General features: G+C 39.5%; 8 protein-coding genes across 8 annotated transcripts; all 8 read right to left on the bottom strand.

Annotated features, from left to right (window-relative positions):
* Positions 1-302: 302 nt before the first annotated feature.
* TM35_000111570 (putative mucin-like glycoprotein) lies at positions 303-1,280 on the bottom strand (the record flags this gene model as incomplete). Its single annotated transcript, XM_029024866.1, has 1 exon — positions 303-1,280. The coding sequence occupies one exon, from the start codon at positions 1,278-1,280 to the stop codon at positions 303-305; it is 978 nt and encodes a 325-aa protein (XP_028883689.1).
* Positions 1,281-1,614: 334 nt separating this feature from the next.
* On the bottom strand, positions 1,615-2,583 carry TM35_000111560 (uncharacterized protein; the record flags this gene model as incomplete). Its single annotated transcript, XM_029024865.1, has 1 exon — positions 1,615-2,583. One exon carries the CDS (start codon positions 2,581-2,583, stop codon positions 1,615-1,617), a length of 969 nt encoding a protein of 322 aa, XP_028883688.1.
* An 872-nt stretch (positions 2,584-3,455) lies between these two features.
* On the bottom strand, positions 3,456-4,985 carry TM35_000111550 (putative intraflagellar transport protein IFT88; the record flags this gene model as incomplete). The annotated part of the gene is made up of 1 exon (XM_029024864.1): positions 3,456-4,985. One exon carries the CDS (start codon positions 4,983-4,985, stop codon positions 3,456-3,458), a length of 1,530 nt encoding a protein of 509 aa, XP_028883687.1.
* Positions 4,986-6,782: 1,797 nt separating this feature from the next.
* TM35_000111540 (putative chloride channel protein) lies at positions 6,783-8,813 on the bottom strand (the record flags this gene model as incomplete). Its single annotated transcript, XM_029024863.1, has 1 exon — positions 6,783-8,813. The coding sequence occupies one exon, from the start codon at positions 8,811-8,813 to the stop codon at positions 6,783-6,785; it is 2,031 nt and encodes a 676-aa protein (XP_028883686.1).
* A 663-nt stretch (positions 8,814-9,476) lies between these two features.
* TM35_000111530 (uncharacterized protein) lies at positions 9,477-10,241 on the bottom strand (the record flags this gene model as incomplete). The annotated part of the gene is made up of 1 exon (XM_029024862.1): positions 9,477-10,241. The coding sequence occupies one exon, from the start codon at positions 10,239-10,241 to the stop codon at positions 9,477-9,479; it is 765 nt and encodes a 254-aa protein (XP_028883685.1).
* A 412-nt stretch (positions 10,242-10,653) lies between these two features.
* On the bottom strand, positions 10,654-12,435 carry TM35_000111520 (uncharacterized protein; the record flags this gene model as incomplete). The annotated part of the gene is made up of 1 exon (XM_029024861.1): positions 10,654-12,435. One exon carries the CDS (start codon positions 12,433-12,435, stop codon positions 10,654-10,656), a length of 1,782 nt encoding a protein of 593 aa, XP_028883684.1.
* Positions 12,436-13,359: 924 nt separating this feature from the next.
* On the bottom strand, positions 13,360-15,648 carry TM35_000111510 (Unc104-like kinesin; the record flags this gene model as incomplete). The annotated part of the gene is made up of 1 exon (XM_029024860.1): positions 13,360-15,648. The coding sequence occupies one exon, from the start codon at positions 15,646-15,648 to the stop codon at positions 13,360-13,362; it is 2,289 nt and encodes a 762-aa protein (XP_028883683.1).
* A 615-nt stretch (positions 15,649-16,263) lies between these two features.
* TM35_000111500 (putative acylphosphatase) lies at positions 16,264-16,617 on the bottom strand (the record flags this gene model as incomplete). The annotated part of the gene is made up of 1 exon (XM_029024859.1): positions 16,264-16,617. The coding sequence occupies one exon, from the start codon at positions 16,615-16,617 to the stop codon at positions 16,264-16,266; it is 354 nt and encodes a 117-aa protein (XP_028883682.1).
* Between the last annotated feature and the right edge of the window lie 1,142 nt (positions 16,618-17,759).

The following is a 17,759-nucleotide window of genomic DNA, read 5'->3' as shown; positions in this document are numbered from 1 at the left end:
AAAATGAATAAATGAATGAATGAGAACATCAGTTAAAAAAAAAAAAAAAATCCATATTGCTGTACGTTTACCACCTTTCTTGTGACAATCGTGCTGCCACAAATCAAGTATTAACGAGAGAAAGTAACATCAAGGAATCCAAACACCCTTTCTTATCCATTTACATTGTATTTCCTTTATCTTTCTCTTGTTGTTCGCCAACGTATATTTTCAACTATCATCACAGATATGCATATATATATATATATATATATATATATATATATATAAACGGCAGAAAACAAAAAAAAGAAGATAAAAAATCAGCAATCTTTCTCCTGTTTCTTTTCTGCCATCTCATGCATATCTATTTCAATCTGTTGAAGAAATACATTTGTTAGCAATGTTTCCATAGTAGAGTTTTGTGGTTTCACGAGTGGCATGGGCTCTTTTTCCCGGTGTCGTCCTCCCCAATAAACCAAAACCTTTTCTCTGTAGTTCTGCAGCATATTGGCCACTACCACATCGCAATCATATTGATTTAAATTGTGTACAGCCTTTGTTTTCATAGCGGTTTCCTCTGTTTCTAATTTAAACGTAATTAAATACCGTGGAATATCTACAGCCGATCCATGCCATTCTTCACTAATAGTAGCAAGCACCTTTGGTACATTATCCAACTGGAGTGTGAGACCATTTCCACCACTTATTTTATTCTTTGACATACGTTCAAGTGGAATAAAATAATCCGAAACCGCCGCTGCCGCAATTAACATCATTGGTACCGACTGCAAACACTCCACTTGACGACTTAACGTCACTGTGAGTAACTGCAGTAAATACATATATTCAATCACCGTGTGATAGGGAATATAAAGTATATAATCATTATACTTCTCATACGCCTCCATCGCGGCCGTGAGTGTAGGAGACCGTGAAGGAGCGGCAAGTTCAGCAAATAATTGTTTCGTACTCATTCGATTAATATGACAACGAAATGGTTGTTCAGAGTCTTTATGGTGTAGAAAGACACAAGCCCATTTACGCTGCACGAGAGATTCCACAAAGTTTGCCCCACGACCACCAGAACTGAAATTTGTGAGATATCGAACGGCATGCACTTCGAGAGGAACGACAGTTCCTCCGCTTGTTACTAACGCCACACCATTACATTGTTTCTCTTGTGATTGAATGATGCGTTGGACGAAACTAATAACTTTTGGGCCCCATTCCTTTAATGAGATTTGAGTGGCCTCCGTCATATTAGCCGTAAGAAACTGTGAAATCTTATCAGCCATCATCGTCTTTTCAGGTGTATTCTTAGAGTAACCCTTTCTTTTTTTTTTCTTCTTGATTGTGGTTTCCTTTTTGTTTATATATATATATTTATTATTGAAAATAATAATAATAATATGTAATCTACAAAATGAGATGAAAAAGGAGAAATTCTTCTTTTTCTTTCTTTTTCATTGTTGTTATTATAATCCACAAGTTAAACTATATGCTCTTCTAAATGAATACTCTCACCTTTAAGAGTCAGATACCTGAATATATATATATATATATAGTTCAATATACGCACTTTAAGAACCAAATAGGTAAAATAAAATAAAATGTAATAAAATAAATGGATCTTTATCCTACAGCTGTAGCTGCAGCCAATTCTTCTTGAAGTTCTTCCGTCCATTCCTGCAGTTCTTGTTTCAATTTTCTCTTCATTTGGTACAGTGGCATTATTTCTTTATTAAATGCCGCACATCGCTGCTGCACCTCACGCGGTACATACACCACCTCCTCTCCACTCCTAAGCACAAAAGACACTCGCCCATCATCATCATAAACATTATCATCATTATCATTAACATCACTGTTAATATTATTATTATTATTATTATTATTATTATTATTATTATTATTATTATTAGTTAAATCTCCTTGTTGTTTGTTATCGCTCTTCACATCCCGTTTCCAGTCATCATTTTCATCATCATCATCTGAAGAGAAGAACATGGCATCTCGACAAGATACAAATGTCAATGCTGTCTGAGAAGAAACGGGTATTAAATGTCTCGCCCGGCAATGCTCCGAGTCATGTAAACTTGCATAAACATGACAACTCTCTACTACTTTTTCCTTTTCCTTTTCCTTCTCCTTTTCACCACTATTATCACCTTGTTGAGATTCTTCCTTTTCTCCTTCTTTTTCCTTTTCGCTTGTTGTTGTTGTTGTTGTTGTTGGAGTCACTTCCGTATCTTTACAGTTCCTCTGTGGAATAGCCGCACAGTGCTGTACAATCAGTTGTTGTAATTGTATAGATGTGCGGTAGTGTTCCTGTTCTAATCGCTGCAGCCGTTCAATCCACTGATCTAAAAATGTGTAGACTTCACCGTTTTCCTTCTGTGCGTTTGCCTGCAGTTCTCGCAGGGATGAACTGACGTGTTGAAAGGCAGTGATAATACTACTGTTGAGAGTGGCGGCGAGGTCATTGGCACTCAATACACCGGAGAGGGCTGTGTGGAACTTCACATCCCACAAATGATAAACTTCGCAGCGTGTGTGTTGTAGTCGCAGCGCCTCGGAGAGACTTTCCACGTCTTTACGCATAGATTACACACTATGGATATAGCTATGGTGGTTTCTTTTTTTAGTTATGTTTATATATATAAATATATATTATGTATATATTATGTGTGGAGCTTCTGTCCTCCTTGTGTTATTATTACCAATAGTGATAGTAATAGTAATAGTAATAATATTAAGAGAGAGAGGGAAAGAGATGATTCGGAGTACTTTAAGCATCAAAGCATATTCAAGAGAATTATTCAATTACACACAGAAAAGAAAACCTTTCACTAACACCACAAACAGAAAATCAAAGAAGAAGAAAAAAAAAGGGGGATTCGCCGATCGTCATGGGCTGAACGTATTCTCCTTTTTTTCTTCTTCTCTCTTCAGTTCTCTTTGGTTCCAAGAGGAATTACATCAGATACCGCATTTTTCAAATGTGAAGCGGCAATAATAAAAAAAGGAGAGAAGGAGAGAAGGAGAAAAAAAAAAAAAAACACAAACAAACAAACAAAACAAAACAACAATACGAACAAGTACAACCGCAGCAGCATTAGCAATAATAATAATAATAACAGCAGCAGAAAGCAAAAATACAAGGAAAAGAAAGAAAAGGAAAACGTGACTGAGAAATATCATCAATCTACTGCGAAAGCCACATTCACATACATTGCTCACCAAAGACATCACAATACACAAACACATACATACATACATACACAACATCATTACCGCAGAGTTCAGATTATACCTGTATACTTTTTTTTTCTCTCCACCCCCTCCACCAGAAAAAAAAAAAGCAACAAAAGGAAATATTAAATCACCAAAGAAAAACAGTAATCACTTACACTAGATTTAATATATATATATTGCTCTATTTTCAAAGATAAAAAAAAAAAAACGTATTTTGTTTACAGTACACCATTACTCATCCATTCTAATTGTGCTTTAATATCATAACAAACAATAGGTACATAACCACGACCATTCCCTGCATGTGTGTAATAGTATTCTCCTAGGGCAAATCCTAATGCTACTCGTGCCTGATCCTCTAAATCTTGATTATTCTGTTGACGTGCGGTTTCAAAGTTTTGTCTAAAATACTCTAATGCCTTTTCCTCTTCTCCACTGCTTTTATACGCCTGACCGAGTTGCATGGTGGCCCGACAAACACCCTCCAAATCCCCAACCTCTCTTGCTAGAGATAAGGCCCGTTGTAGAGATTCCATCGCCTCTGGCCCCATATGCATACGCTCCTGTAATCCCGCTACAACAAGAGCCGCTGTTTTCTCATCCTCCGTGAGTTTCTCTCGCCGGGATACTTCGTAAAAGGCCTGTTGATATCGCAGTGCTCCTGGCAAATCTCCCAACTGTTCACACAAGATACCGAGGGAATAACAACAGGCCGCCTCATTCTCACCACTACCCACACGACGGGAAATACTAAGGGCTCTCTCTAAAAAGCGTCTAGCCTCCTCTGGATTTGTCTGCATCATCTCTTCTGCGAGAGCTCGGCATGTACGCATCATGTGAAAACTGGCAGCATTTGCCGTCTTCTCATCTTCAATAGCAATAGCGAGTTTATACATCACTTCATAAAGAGCAAGGGCCTTTCGGTATTGTTTACGTCGCTCAAAGAAGGCAGCGTAGGTCTCCCGCACTTCCTGCTCCAGTGGTCGCTCAAGAGACTCCATCGCATATCGCAATGCGGTCTCATAATGCCACGCCGCCTCTTCGTGATCGCGTTCACTTTCAAAGTAATCCGCGAGAGTGTAACAACAATTAACGGCATCGCGGAATTCACTTTGGCGTCGCAGTACTTCCACTGCGGAGAGTTGTTCCCGCACCCACCGCAGCCGATCATCTGGAATGGTAAAGTGTGTTTGGGCGAGTGGATCTACACACACCGGCGGACGGTGGGCAAGTTGAAAGAGATGAATATAAGTGGCCACACAGCCATCGGCCAGCGCATCTACACAGAGATGAAACCGCAGGGAATCTTTTTCCCGCTGGGCGAGCACCACTCCGACCCCGCCGCCCGTTGCGGTTCCTGTTGTGGTGGTCGCCGCTGTTGTGAACTCGCCGGTGATGGAGGAGGCGCTTCTGTCGGGCGGGCCGTGGCGGGTGGTGCCGAAGCCAAAGGCCGAGACGGTCAACGCATCCCGTTGGGATTGTGTGATGAGCGGCGGCCGTCGTCGGGATGTGTGTTGTTGCGATCCCACCGCATCTACACTGCGGCGTACAGGCGGTTTAATAGGAGCCAATATGAGTTGTCGTTGATTTTGTGGTTCTTCTGGTAGTGGTGGTTGTTGTTGTTTTTTCTGTTTTTGTTGTTGTTTGGATTGTTTTTGTTGTTGTTGTCCCTTTGTGGGTGGGGCAACGGGATAGGTTGCATACTTCTCCGTAGACGGGGCCACAATCTCCACTTCACGCTTCCGCATTGCTAAGGGAAGAGAAGTTAAGAAAAAGAGAGAGAAAGAAAGAGAAACTCACAATGAAATGAATGGGAAATGAGAGAAAAGAGGAAATTAAATAACACAGATGGAAATCCACACGTCCGTGTCCTTTAACCTCTCTCTCTATCTCTATCTATCTACCTCTCTCTCTCTCCCTCTCTATATATATGAATATATAAATATATATAAATATATATATTTATATATGTGTGTATGCACGTATAGGTCCGTTTCTATATGTCCCTGTGTGTTGTGCTACGTGAAATTCCTTCAGAGTAGATGGAAAAGAAGAGAAAAAAAAAAATAATAAATACACAAGGTAGCCAATGCTGAGAAAAAGAGAATTAAAACATAAATTTAACAATAATAGTAATAATAAACAATAAAAAAATATATAAAAAATAAGAACAGTGTGCTCATCTAAATGCAATGTAGACTCTTTCTTCATTTCCTTCTTCAGCGACTCAACTTCAAGGGTCAATACAAAAAAACAATAGAGAAGCACTTATTCAATTTGTTTCCTCATCTTCCTTTTTCAGTAATCTTTGCTTCCCTGCATAAAAGAGCAAACGCACCAAGGTAAAGTGTATTCTTAAGGAATACAAAGGAGGAAAAAATAAAAATAATAAGGCGGAGGAAAGGAATAGCAAGCATTACGGCATATGTAAATACTGCGCCTCTTCATTATCCTCCTCGCTGCAGACAAAAAAAAAAATAAAATAAAAATAAACAAAATAAAAAAGTAAAAAAAGACATACCCAAAGAATACCCACAATTCTCTCTCCTTAATTGGTCAGAAAAAAAGGAAGGAAAGAAAGAGAAAGAGAATTAGAATGTCCCTTTTACTATATAATCTTCCGTTTTTTATTTGTCTCTTTTAAATTGAGAGATAATTTCTTTCGCTTAATGTTTTTTTTCTTTATCTTTTTTTTTTATTTTTTTTACACTTTTTTTGTTGTCATTTTCCTTTATTTCCGTTTTTTTTTTTTTCTTTTCCTTGTCAATATCTCGTTTTGAACTCCATACGTTTGCGTTTTTTTTTTTTTTTTCTTTCTTTATTTCACTCTCTTTCTTTCTTTTTGTAAATATATATTTCGGTATACATAGGAATAAGAAAAAAAAAAAATCAGTAAATATAGATGTAAACAAAGTAAAAGTAGATAAATAAATAAAAATAAAAATAATAACAATAATAGAGAGGGAAATAATACCGATGTCAATCATAATGATGACGGTATTCATGTAAGAAAAAAAAAAAAATAAATAAACCGTATCATCTCATGCCGTATGAATATGTAACTCCCTTCACTTGGGTATGGATAAAAAAGGTCATCCAGTGAGAGAGAGAGAGAGAGAGAGAAAGGGTGAGTAAATAAATAAATAAATAAATAAAAGGAAGAGACGTATTTTAGAGGAGAGAAAAACAAGTTAAAACTTGTTATCTCACGATTTAAAATGTTGCGAAAAAAAAAATGTTTCGTTTTTTTTTTTTCTTTTTTCCCTTTCTCTTCCCAGAGCCCGGGTAGTCTGTGGGTACAAGAAATAAGAGAAAAAAAAAAAAAAAACGAACAAACAGAATGAGGTACTAGTAGGAATAGTGTGGAGAGAGAAGAGTTATCAAGCTGTGAAATAAACACAAACCCACACTCACACTCACAGACATCTTATCCCATTAAAAACCCCGAACCCCACTGTATAGCTTCCCAATCGCTTCATGGAAACGAAAAAATAAAATAAATAAATAAACCCAATCACACACCCACAGCTATATATAAATATAAACTAGTACTTCTGCAGTAATTCTGGGTTAACGTGATTGGGCACCGTCACTTGTAGACCCTTCACACGCGTTAACGCCCGCACCACAGTCTCACGTCCACACTCATTCCCACTCCATCCACGGCGTGAAACTCCATTCAAAACATCCCACATCAACATAAGTGTGGCGCGGCGCTCCGCATCGGGAGTACCGTCAAGCACCAGACAGAAACCACCATTAATGGCCTCACCCCAGCCAGTTCCACCACCGTTGTGAATGGAAACCCATGAAGCCCCACGGAAGGAATCGCCAATCACATTTTGAATGGCCATATCTGCAGTAATAGCAGAGCCATCGTAGAGATCTGAGGTCTCACGGTATGGGGCATCTGTACCACTCACATCATGATGATCACGTGAGAGCACCACTGGACCCTTCAGGCGGCCATCGTGAATGGCATCGTTAAAGGCCTTTGCAATTGCCTGTCGTCCCTCACAGTCGGCGTAGAGAATACGAGCCTGGGAACCCACCACCAACTTATTCTCTCCTGCTTGTTTAATCCAAAGCAGATTATCGGATATCTGTCTCTGTGATTTGGGGGCGGCATCCTTCATTAACTTCTCCAATGTCTCTGCGGCCATGCGGTCTGTAAGCTCGAGGTCCTCTGGCAGGCCGGAGGCACACACCCAACGGAATGGACCGAAGCCAAGAGCAAAGACATCTCCCATAATGTCCTGCACATACGATGGATAACGGAATCGGTTGATACTCCGCACAGTGTCGTCCGGACTCCACACCTCCGCACCAGCGCGGGAGGCCTCAAGGAGGAAACTGTTTCCATAATCCCAGAAACGCAGACCACGTGCGGCGAGAGCATTGATAGCAGCCACTTGGCGACGGAGGGATTCTTGTACAAGTTCCTTAAACTTTTCAGGCTTCTCCACCATCATTTTCTTGCTTTCCTCAAAGGTGAGTTGAACTGGGTAGTAACCACCATTAAAAGGGTTATGGCAACTGGTTTGATCAGAGCCAAGGTGTACAATGTTCTCCTTCTCCTGAACAAGTCGTTCCCAGACGGTGACGACATTACCAAGGAAACCAATACTTACTGCCTCTTTCGCAGCAGCAGCCTTACGTACACGATGAAGGAGAGATTCAACATCTGTTTCAACTTCCAACAACCAACCTTGTTCCTTACGTTTATATAAGGCATCTGGGTCAACTTCAGCCACCACAACCACAGCACGGCAAATAACACCAGCTTTTCCTTGTGCTCCACTCATTCCACCGAGACCACTGGTAAGAACAACTTTTCCAGCAAGATCTTCAACACCAAGATACTTGCGTCCTGCATTACGGAATGTAATAGTAGTTCCATGTACAATACCTTGAGGACCAATATAACAGAATGAACCTGCAGTCATTTGTCCATACTGAGTGCAACCCAAAGCATACAATCGATCATATTGCTCTCGAGTAGAGTAGTTTGGAACCATCATACCATTTGTTATAACAGCACGTGGGGCATCTCGGTGGCTTGGATATAAACCCATTGGGTGTCCAGAATAAAGTGTAAGTGTCTGTTCATCTGTCATTTCACTGAGGTATTTCATTGTAAGGCAATATTGTCCCCAGTTGTTGAATACACCACCATTACCACCATAAGTAATAAGTTCATGTGGGAACATGGCAACACGTTTATCAAGGTTATTCATGATCATTAACATCATGGCTGCGGCAAACCTGCTCTTCGCAGGGTAGTCTGTGATGGGGTAGGCCTTCATCTCATACTGAGTGGGACGGAAGCGATACATGTAAATATGACCATAAACATCCAATTCTTTGCTGAACTCTGCGGCCAGTTCTGCGTGATGGGCGGGTTCAAAATAACGAAGGGCGTTGGCGATGGCTTGACGGCGTTCCAGCGGTGTGAGATGCGGTGTACGCTTGGGTGCATGAGGAACACTGGGATCGAGTTCTTTACATGGTGGTGGGAAAGGCGCTGATAGACCAGCAGTGAGGCACTTGGCAAGTATTTCCTTGATAGAACTCATTTTCTTTCTTTTTTTTTATATTTGTTTGTTTGTTGTTTTTGTTGTTTTTCCTTTCTGTTCGATGAATGAATTGAAAATGAGATTTAATTCTATTTTTCTCTTTTTTTTGTTTGTTTGTTTGCTTGTTTGTTTGCTTGTTTGATAATTATTGTTTTTGTTCTTTTTTGCTATTCTTTTTTCTTTTCTCTTTTTTTTTCTGTTCTGATAAATATAATCTCTCTCTTGCAGGGAATCGATATGCCTTGTTTTTCTTTAATAATAAAATAATAAAATAATAAAATGAATAATAGAAAACAGAAAGAAAGAAAGAAAGAAAAAGGTTATTGACAGCAGTAAACCTCCAGAACAGAAAGATCTAAAAACATCACCTAGTAATATATAAATCATTTAAAAACAATAATCCTCAAAAAAACACAAAAAGAACCCATAATACTATACACAAGCAATGGGTCTACAGAATTGAATACGGGGAGAGTTAGAGTCATAAAAAGATTGCCAACACAGACAGGAAATGTACACTTTCCTCCTCCTTCTCTTCCTTCTTTTCCTTCTTCTTTGGGTATTGTATGAACAACAATCCCAACAACAACAAATAATAATAAGAATAACAAAGAAGAAGAAAAAAAAAAAAAAAGAGAGAAACACTGTATTCCCCCACTAATATCATACTCGTGTCCTCATTCCACCACCAACACCAACACCACCATCTCCATCTTCTTTTACTGTTCCCACTTCTTCTTCTTCTTCCTCAGCGGCGACCGCCTCTTCCCGCAGTCTTTTACGCAGTGCCTGCATGTTCGCCACCCCAGCGGCCGTTACGGTGTTTGCAAGTCCCAACACCGGCCCGCAGCGCACAATGAAGCCCTCATCGCCGTATCCCTCAACGACACCCCCAACACCACCGCGGGTGGGAGGTGGATCGGTTGGTAACTCTGGCAAACGTCCACCACGATCCCAACTTTGATTGGTTAAGTGATAAAGAACGGCGGTAAGATAATGACGGGTGAAGTGGGTTCCATCAATATTCTTTCTTACCACTGTGAGAATGTCATCCTCATCCTCTTCTGGGATCTCGGACTTCACAACACGTAGTAAACCTCCACTCGTCGTGATGTTTGTATTGCTACCCGTATTACCAATTGTACTATTGTAATTATTACTATTAGTATTATTATTATCATTTGTATTACTACTGTTTCCCACACGTTGCTTTTGATTATACTCAATAAAACAAATACCTCGACTAGTTCCATTCGTTGGATTTGTATAGAGACGTGTGGTGACTGGAGCTGCTGCTGGGTATATCTGCAGCAGATATTCTCTAATCTGCGACTCACTTGTGTACCAGGGGAAACCAAATACAATCATCACATTTGCTGCACGGCGAGATGCGGGCGAGGGCTCCACCAAACGCGGTTTTTCATCCATTTTTCAACCCCAACGGGTTCTATCTTTTTTTCCTATATACACACAAAGAGAGAAATTAAGAAAAAAAGAAAAAAGAAGAAAGAGAGAGAGAAAGAGAGTTTTTTCTTCTTTTCACTAAATTGGTGATATCAGCAGTAACTTCAACGCACATTCATGTGATTCTCCTTTTTTTTCTTTTTTTTTTTGCAAAACAGAATTCATGTGAAGAAGCAGCAGTAGTGATTTCCTCCATTCCACTCACCCACTCCCTGTGATGCAAATATCTGTGATTGACTAAACGTCCTTTTTTTTTAATTTTTTCGTATTATCGGATCCTATTCCTTTCAACTTTTATTTATTGTTTTCTTTTTTTCTTCTTTATGGTTTATCCTTTCACGGCAACAAAAAAGAAGAAAAAAAGAAAAAACAACAATCACCTGCTAGGAACCTCTGCGGCACGTTGTACGATAATCTCCTTCACGTCCACTGGAAGTGAAATATAACCACGAGTATGATTATCCAGAATTGTCTGCAGTTGTGCTTTCGTAAATCCATCCTGTGCGTGTTCCCGCAGTAAATGAAAGCACGTCTCTTCTAATCCGTTCCTTCTTGTCCATTGCGGACACTCACAGAGGAGTCTGGACACACACCGTGCTGAGCCATGCTGCTGTAGATATGGATACGTCAATAAGGATAAGAGTAACGTTCCAATCACATCCGCATCTTTGCGTGCCTGTGCAGAGAGAGAAGATTGATAATAACTCGTAGATTCTTCAGATGATGATGATGATGATGATGATGATGATTCTTGTTGTTGTTGCATTCGATCTAAACAAGTGGCAATAATGACCGCCTGTAGTGTTGTAAGGTTAGATTTCGCTACTGATGATGATGATGATGAGATTAAAGTATTCTTTAAGGCTGAAATAATAGCTCCTGTAAGTTCCCCTTGTGCTCGCAGAAATACACTACCAATAAAGAGATTAATAATAACAGGAAGAGTGAGCGGTGGTCCATCACTACGGAGTTGTTTTTCTAATGTTCGTTCATGCAATTCTCGCATCGTCTCTCTTAACTGTACAGTTAACTCCTTCTCTGGAGTTCCGTTCCTCTTATGACTGTCATCACTATTATTCTCACCACTACTACTACTGCTGTTGATATTATCTTTATCTTTAACCTTATCCTGAGAATTATTAGTAACGTTACTTTCACCATTACCAGGTTGTCTTTTTCTCATGGTAACAGTGAATTTCTGTAATAACTCCTCTTGCTCAAAAAAGACAGCAACAGGTTCATTTGGCAACTCTGAATAACAACGCCACAGATCTGAACAGATGGCTTCATCAAGTGACATCCGAACATACTCTGGCACAGCTGGACTGTGTACTCTCACTAAAATGCGTAGAAGCTGGTGAAAATCCACATCATGAAATGTTGTTGGACGCAATGCTAGTTTTCTCCAGACCTCAACTCCTGGTATTTGTTGTTGTGGCCATCGCTCCAATGCATGGACAACACCAATAAAAGTAGACACAGCCGCTTCTCGGTCTGTCCATTGGGCATTACGCTGCATAATCCCATCCAATGCCCGTTGAAGTGCCACATCTTCTCCAACTAATTCCTTTAAGAGTTGAATACCCCGTGGTGGCTCATCAATTATACGAGTAGTAGTAGTAGTAGTCGTCATCGTCGAATAAGAAGAAGAGGAAGAAGAAATGGGAATGGCTTTCACTAACATTTGATCAAGTACAACACGAAATTCCTTTTCACTTTGAAGTGGTAATGTTTTTTGTAATGGAAATGTACTTGACAATCGCAGGACATCCTCCCACGCTGTGAGTAGTGTTGTGAGTGACCAGAGGGCACTATACTCCACAGACGATAATGTGTCTGGTGGTGTATTCAGCACAGACTGTAGAAAGATAGATTCAAATCGCCGCTTCTCTTCATCAAAATCACGTGGGAATCGCTGGACGGCTTGTAGTGTTTGACGAAGGCCTGCAAAGGAGGCGGGTGTGAGGGGCTGCTGGGCCTTCTCTGTGAGTAGTGTGAGCATCGCCCGGTGATCCACATAGTCTAGAAGTGCATATCGTTGAATAAGTTTCGCGTTAAATGATGTTAGTTTTTCGGAATGACGATTGAAATGTTTGAGGAGTGCCTTTTGAGTGAGTCTGTTCATTGGCCGTACAATGTGGAAAGAAAGGGAATCCATTTTCTTTTTTTTTTCTTTGTTTTGACTTTATGTACGTATATATATATATACTGTATCTACCTCTTTTCTCTGAGAGTCCCTCTTCCACAGCCTAAATATATAAATATATATAAAGAGAGAATAAATAGAAAAAAGAGAAAACAACATATAGGGAAGAATAAGAAAAGAGGGAATGGAAATATGAAGATAAAGTGTAGAGTTTTTTTCTTATTTATTTATTTATTTTTTTTAGTGTTCCTTTTCTACCTTAAGGATTCATCTGAAGGCAACCGCCCTATCTCTCTCTCTCTTTCTCTATGTATGAGTGTAGGAAGTGAGTGGAGAGTGTAGAGATAACGCAGTTGCATGAATTTGGGGAAATAAAAAAAGAAAAAAGTGACGTCAACCAAATATTTTTTATTCATTTTATTTCTTTTTTTTTTCTTTCACAAAAATAAGAAACTCTGCAGGGAAATGCAACCAATAATAACTGAAACACTCACACACAAAGATACGCTTATATATATATATATGTAAATGTACAGAAACTCTGTGAAGTAGAACAAGATATCTTATGTGGGGAAAAACCCAGAAGATTACTTTTCTCTCTGTCTGTCCACCTTCATTGACTGTAGCCTTAAGCCCCAACCATCTTTTTTTTTTCTCTTTTCTCTTCTCTGAATAACTCCGTTGTTCTTTCTCCACAAAAAAAAGAACAAACAAACAAACAAAAAAAAAAAAGAAACAATAAATAATAATGAAAATAATAATAATAATAATAATAATAATAATAATAATAATAACATACTGCATCTAAAGTCTATAACCTAAACAAAACAAACACATCCACATAAGCAAATATATATCTATATATATATATTCTTTTCCTTTGCGGTTTTTTTTTTCCTTTTCTTTTTTAAATCCACCTTATTGTAATGGATTCCATTACTTTTCACAACGGGCAGAGGCACGTCGCGAGTCCGACAAGGCACTTCCGCTGCGAATACGCTTTACTTTACTCCCACCAGCACCCGTTGTTGTTGTTGTTGTTGTTGAATAATTCTTATCTCTACTCGAGAGTGGAAGTGGTGGGGATCCGGCGGGAGTGGCCGTCGCACTATTCGCCGCAGGAGTTACCGTAGAATGATTGGTAGCCGTTGCGGTGGAGTTTGTAGTTGTGTTTGTTGCCAGCGATGAGTTGGAGTCTCTGGGCGGCGGCATATTTCCCATCATTAATAATGCGCCCAGTGAAGAACTGGTGGCTTTTACACGAAAAGCCTCATTAATTTGATGTAAAGACTCCATCACTTCACTGGCCACTTCCAGTGGTGGAAGGGAATGATCACTACTCTCCACAGCCGCTCTGCAGACATTTCGCACAACGTGTTTAAAGGGAAGTGCATTTGCCGGTGGTGGTTGCATAGTGGCTGCGGTTATTTGACTTGTGAAGAGTTTCTGTTCCTCTTCGAGTTCTCTGTCCATTGATATCTGTTCATTTGTGTAGGCCGTTAACAGTTCCTGCACTTGTTCTTGCAGACGACGCTGCATGGTGTCTAGTGAAGATCGACGACGTTCCTGCAGTGTGTGAACAGTGGCGCAGTGTTGTTGGGCCATTGTCTGCATTTGCTGCATAATGTTTACAAAGCCGTTGTTAATGCGAGAGACGAGACGTGCCACTTCCGCCTCATATTCACATGTAAACACTAATGCCCCTTCTTCTTCTTCTTCTTCTTTTTCCTTTTCTTCTAATTCTACTACCTCTTCTTCTTTTTCTTCTTCTACTCCCTTTTCCTTTTCTTGGGTGTTTTCTTTTTTTATCTTTTCCCGCAGTGTGTGTGTACGCCATTCGTCTAATTGATGTGCGGTTGTCTCTACACCGCGTTGGACGGCCTCCTGCGCACTCCGCACCGCCTCCTGCACCACTCGCTGCAGCACAATCACTTGTGAGTCGAATCTCAACAAGGCTTCATGATAAGTTTGTTTAAATCCCCGCAATTCCTCTTCCTTTTCCTCTACCATGGCTTGTAGAATACTACGCTGAGAGGCAGAGATGTGATGTTGGGCTTCTGTTTGTTGTCGTTCACGTAATAAATCCTCCAAGTCTGTCTTGATGGTTTGATGTTCCTCCTCCAACTGCTGAAATCTCTCGTGTTCTTCACGGCTTATGTAATACCCACCACGCTCCACCACTCGCTCCTGCAAACGATTACGTAATCGTTGATTTTCCACTTCAAAGGAACGAAGACGGACCATTAATTTTTCCCGTTCTGTATTCGCAACATTCCTAATAGACCGTGCTTTCACTGCATACATGAGTGTGGATTTGGTTTCCTCAATATCACGTCCAACAGCAGAGATGCAGGCAATCATAAGTGTTCGTGCCGTTCCACCAACCGAATCCCGCAATAATTCTGTTAGTTTGGAATCTCGGTAAGGCACATGATTTGGACGTGTAGACTCACTGGAATTGGCAAGTGCTAAAAAGACACTCTTAAGAGCTAAAAGAGATTTATTAATCTTTCCAGCTTCATTCGCCGCCATTCCACTTACCTGTGACTTTTTAAGACTTTCACTACCTGCTAAATCTACCATAAAGAGATGTGCCACATCCACAGTCTCTGTATAATCATTTTGTTCTTCAAGATCAAGAATAAAAACAACATGAGAACGACTACTTCGTTCATTCATTAACGTTACTGCAGTATGTCTCCAGCTGAGTCCACGTTGAATAGCTTCATTCGCATCACTGAGACGCGATAAGGTTAACTTCTCCATAGATTTTGGAAACCCACCAACAAGTGTAACTTCTGTATCACCATTTTCACTTAACATATCTGTTAGTCGTTCGTTATAAATCTCAATCATAGAGAGTGTTAACGCACACTGTGATCCTTCTAATGTCTTTTGCTGCACATGCTCAAGCATATGAGCAATCATGCGATGTGCAATTCCACTTGTTTCCCCTGCGGCTCCCAACATGGTGTGAGTCTTCCCAGTGCCGGTCTGTCCATATACCATCACTGTTCCATTCAGCCCGTCCTTTACACTCTGCAGGATGGGCTGACAGACCGTGAAGACATCATCTTGAGTGGCGGTTGGTGGGAAAATGAAATCGGGATCATATGTTTTGTTGTCGAGAAGAATACGGCGGCTTTGGTGGAACTCCAAACCAGCGGCCGGCCGTTCATTCTCGAAGAGTGGGCGGCACCGCACAGCCACCTTAATATTACTCATCTATCTCAAACACAGACACAAACACAGGGGAGAGTGAGAGAGAAAAGAGAGTTCTAAGTGGAATCTAATTAAAATATAAATAAGTATATATATGTATGCTGTTGTGAATATTGCAGCCTCTCTCTTCCTCTCTCCTTCTGTTTTTGTTCGTTTCTTACCTTTTTTTCTTTTGTTATTTGTTGTTATTTCTGTTTTCCACTGAGGCAGTGCCCGTCTCTCTGCCGTCACTCAAGTAGACGACGAGTACTATTACCATAAGGAGAAGCATATATATATATAAACAAAGAGAAAAAACAAAACAAAAACAAGAAAGAAAAAAAAAAGAAAAAAAAAACAATACAAACCATTATTATAAGGAGGAAAAAAAATAATCAGCAGAGAGACAAGTCACAAATATTCACGAAATAATATAAAAAAAAAGATATTACTTTCTTTCTTTCTTCGCAGAAAAAAAAAAAAAAAAACTGAGCTACTGCCACACCACCACCACTCATACCCCTGTCTCTCTCTCCCTCTCAGTTTCCAACACTAACACTAATAATAACAATAATAATAATAACAGCAAAAAAAAAGAATATCACACAATCCTCATTTATATATATATATATATTAATATTAGTGCCGCACATCAAACCCAGTGAAGGTGTACTCTGTCGCACTATCCGTTATCACCGCAGCCTCCACGCCCTCCACGGAGGACTTGGGCGACCCCACGCGGCACCACTCCACAAGACTCTCCACCGCCTCCCTGCGGCCCTCGGCGACGATCTCCACGCGGCCGTCCGGCAGGTTGCGCACATATCCACGAACCCCGCGGGCCCTCGCTGCCTGAACGGTGTGTTTGCGGTAAAAGACGCCCTGCACGCTGCCCCGCACGAATATATGAGAACGCATAATGTGCGGTTGTTTTTGTTGTTGTTGTTGTGATGATGATGATTCGGATGATGTCTGTTGTTGTTTTTCCGGCATTGGTTGGAGTTGGTGAGAAGAGGGGAGAAGTTTACACACACACACACACACACACACACTACCCAACACGTGAGCACCGTAATTGCTCTGATAAGAGGAGAGAGGGAAAGAGAGAGAAAGAAAACAAAAGAATGAAGAAAAGCCAGAAAAAAAAAAGAAAGGAAATTACATTTTAAAATAAAAAATTCTTATAGTAGTAGTAATAAAAAAAAAAAAATAAATAAAGAGATTAATATAAACCGTGAAAAACAAAACAAAAGAAAACAAAAAAAGCACATAAAATGAATAGACGCATAAATAGAAGGGATTAAAAAAAGATCATATGTAATGCTCTGGAATTGGCGAAATATTTTTATTTCCTCTAAAAGTAATGAAGAAAAAAAAAAAAGGAAGAAATGCATTCTTTTTTTTTTCATCTTGTTCAATTCTCTTTTCTTTCCTCTCTTTTCGCCTATCTTCAGTTATATATATATATATATATATATATATATATTTCTTTATTTTGTATCGCTAACTTGTGAATATGGGCACCGTTGGAAAGAAGGAGTATTATGTGAATAGGGAAGACCGCAAAGAATAGAGTAAGTAAGAAAACAAAAATAAACGCAAACAGAGAGATAGATATGCACACATAGATGCCAAACAAAAAAAAATGACTTCTTTTCCGTTTTTTTTCGTTCTTTTATTTCTCATAGCATTTTTGTTATTTTTTTTTTCTTTCTTTGTAATGTTCATTTTTTTTTTTTTGATTTACGTTTTCTCTGGGGTAAACTTTCCTTGAGTTGAAATTCACTCCTTTCATATCCCTCTTTCTATTCCCTCCCTTTTATGTAATTAAAGTGTAATAACATACACACACACACATGGGGAAAGATATAAAAATATAAACACAATACACAACAGGGTTAATAAGTAAAGATATATATTACTGTATAAATATAAATATAAATAAATATATATATATATATATATATATATATATATATATATACTGTAAACATAAGGAAGGAGGGAGAGAGGGAAGAAGGCAGAAATAAAAAAGAAGAATACAGAAGAGACTTGTTGGTGTTACTGGAGCTCCAGTATATAAATATCCTCAACTCTTTGAATATCCCTCCCCTTCATTCCTTCCTTCCTTTATT

Source organism: Trypanosoma theileri (genome assembly GCF_002087225.1).
Source record: "Trypanosoma theileri isolate Edinburgh chromosome Unknown TM35_Tth_11_V1, whole genome shotgun sequence".
NCBI lineage: Eukaryota > Euglenozoa > Kinetoplastea > Trypanosomatida > Trypanosomatidae > Trypanosoma > Trypanosoma theileri.
Note: the sequence above shows the minus strand (reverse complement) of the source record. Positions and strands in the feature narration are given on the sequence as shown.